Source organism: Hipposideros armiger, unplaced genomic scaffold, assembly GCF_001890085.2.
Source record: "Hipposideros armiger isolate ML-2016 unplaced genomic scaffold, ASM189008v1 scaffold_819, whole genome shotgun sequence".
Classification (NCBI taxonomy): Eukaryota; Metazoa; Chordata; class Mammalia; order Chiroptera; family Hipposideridae; genus Hipposideros; species Hipposideros armiger.
This window is the reverse complement of record NW_017732169.1, coordinates 841,731-844,568: the sequence shown is the minus strand read 5'-3', so window position 1 is coordinate 844,568 and position 2,838 is coordinate 841,731. Positions and strand designations below refer to the sequence as shown.

The 2,838-nt window shown below is 51.5% G+C and overlaps 1 protein-coding gene across 1 annotated transcript; it reads left to right on the top strand.

Moving 5' to 3' along the window:
* Nucleotides 1-1,633: 1,633 nt before the first annotated feature.
* Nucleotides 1,634-1,903, top strand: LOC109374390 (late cornified envelope protein 3A-like; the record flags this gene model as incomplete). Its single annotated transcript, XM_019628951.1, has 1 exon — nt 1,634-1,903. A coding segment is annotated over one exon (270 nt), but the record flags the coding sequence as incomplete, so codon positions are not given.
* Nucleotides 1,904-2,838: the final 935 nt, after the last annotated feature.

Here is a 2,838-nt window from a genome sequence, read left to right as displayed (position 1 = left end):
TATAACATTTTATTATTATTACAGAAGAATTTAATGATGAATTTATTGCTAACTTAATTAAAAGCAAATGGAAAATAATATTCAGTTTCTATGAATTCACCATATACAAACCTCAAGCATTATCATAGTTATTCAGGAAGTGAAATGCACACAACCCCATGAACCTCATCATAACAATAATAAAATTTTCACTGATTGTCACTGTAATATAGAGAATTAGGTTCAGCCTCACACATCCCACAGCCAGCCACAAACAGATGCCTTTTGTGTCCCATTAGTTGTGATTTCTGTTAGTCCCACAAGGGAGGTCACATTTTGACATCATCTGCTCCCCCACCAAGACCCACTTGAGCCCCACTCTCTCCCACCCAGCACCGTGCTGCACTCCAGGTGCCACGAGCCTCGCAAGTCATGGTCCCAGTTCTATCCTACACTTTTTACCCCTCACTTCCAAGATCCAGTAAGCCCAGCTGAATCAACACCCCTAAAACAGGAGCTGACAACTTCATCTCTGTGAGGGAAACTACAGAGAGTGGGCGGTTGACACCTCAAATGGCCCCAGCCTGACACCTTTGCACACACTCGTGCTGCATGGATTAGCACATCTGATCTACTTAACTGTCCAGTCGTCCATCTGTCTTTCTCGGAGGCTAGTCAAGGCCAGCTCTATCTGTCCTCTTATTAGCAGTGCACATCAAGAATATTTCCTGACTGCAGGGCACGTGAGCTGAATGAATGAATAAGGAAAAGTGGAATGGCGGCCTTTGGCCTGAGCCTTGGGTCCCTGAATCATCATGGAGACCTCCTGCTTCCTTTTTGTCATTCCTCAAAATATGTGCCTCGGAAAATCCTGAAAGCCCAGTCCTGGAAGCGTGTGGTCATCTTGGGATGAGAACGGGGACACAGACTTGGGCTGAGCATCACAAAACTCAACATACGAGTGCTCAGGACCGGGTCTCCTAGGTCCACAATCGCCCCGGGAAAGTCTTCTCCGGCCTCCACAGAATCGGGCGAGTGTCCAGCGGAGGAGAGAGCCCAGGATGAAGGCGTTGAACAGATGTGCCTGTGCCTCAGCAAATAGGGAGAGGGGAGTAGGAAAGCAGGAGAGGCGGCCCAAAGAGGCTCCCGTGGGCGGCAGGCGGGGGCAGGGCGGGATTGTGAGGCCGAGGTGTCCACAGCCATGCCCAGGGCTCTGCGGTGGCGCAGCGGACCTCAGGATCGCGCCTTCTCGTCTTCCCAGACATGCCCTCCTGTCCTTACAGCCTCAGTGACTTTCATCCTCCTTGTAGGCGTTCATAGAAGCGAGAAGTCTGGACAGTCTGTGTTGTGTGCACCACAGGCCTCCAGGAGGCGCCGTTTATGAAGCGTCTGGGTGACAAGGCCGCTGTGGGTCGCCTGCAGTGGCCCGGGAGGCTGTCTAGAAGTCTGTCAGCATTCTTTCCCAGTAGAAAGGAGGGGGGAAGGAAGGCAGCTTATTGGACCCATTTAACTCCAAATTCCTTTCCATTTGTCTTCTGATCTTGACTTGGGGAGCAGCTGATTTTAGGGGGAAAGGAACTACTACTAAATGAGGAAACATTGGCCCGGAGCCCCTGCGGTGATGCGTACTTTGTTCTGTTTGTGTTTTGCCCAGGCTCACACCCCTCCTGCTGAGACGTGCTGCCAGCAGAACCAGCAGCAGTGCCCCTCCCCCAGGTGCCCTCCCAAGAGCCCAGCACAGTGCTTGCCTCCAGCCCCCTCTGGCTGTGCCCCCAGCTCCGGGGGCGGCTGCTGCCTGAGCCACCACAGGCACCGCAGGTCCCACCGATGCCGGTGCCAGAGCTCCGAGTCCTGTGGCGGTGGCAGTGGTCAGCAGTCTGGGGACTCCGGCTGTGGCCAGCAAGGCTCTGGGGGCTGCTGTTGACCTGAGTCAGGAGATTAAATAAAAACATTTGAAAAAAGAAAGCTCCAAAATGACTGGAACCAGCCCCAGCGGGTGCACCTTGTTCCCGTGGTCCCCTCTTCCTGCTGAGAAATTCCTTGGAGGTTTCCAAGTGCTCCCCCAGAAGGATTATCCTGCTGGTTGCCAGGAGCTCGGTGGTCCCCAGCTCCTCTTTATGTCCTTGTGGACTTGTGGAAAAATAAAGCTTGTCCTTCACATGGCAGCCATTGTCTAACATGTCTGTGTGTCTGTCCAGCATTGAGTACAGAACCCTGTCTCAGGGACAGGAAGCTGCTGGCTCGTACTCCCCTCAACTCACACGAGGCCTTAGGGGGTGCGTGTATTAGGACAGAGGTGGAGTAGGGAGGAGTAATGATGGGGACAAACCAGTGAAAGTCTTGNTTAAAGATTTATTTTCACTGAGGTAATGCATTTTTTCCTTGTTAAACTGCACGTACTCAAACTGCATATATTGGTGATGGAAAATAAACTCGGGGCTTCACCATCAGTGAAGACCGACAGCATCAGCAGTCGTGTGAGTGTGTCTCTTTCTTTAATTCCCGCTCCCCCCTTCAGGTACTGATCGACTTGTGGCGGCTGGCCCGTCATAATATGACTATTTATAGGCTGGAATGTGGGTGAGGGATGGGACAGTGAGGTGGCAGCGCCAGTCCTGCCACTGCAGAGTGAGTCCCTTGGGGCTTTCCCTGGATATGCTATTTTTAGAAGGAGAGGCACTTTGGCTCCTGTTGTTTTCAGCTTTGCGGCTCTAGCCTAAATCCTTACAAAACAGTATGTGTGCCTTCCAAATCCTGATAGAGCTTGATGCAATCAGCAAAATTTTCAGCAAAAGTGGCCCAGTGTTTATATACAGTAATTAGGACCCGGAGAAGAACCCAGGGTAAAGCATCCTTAAA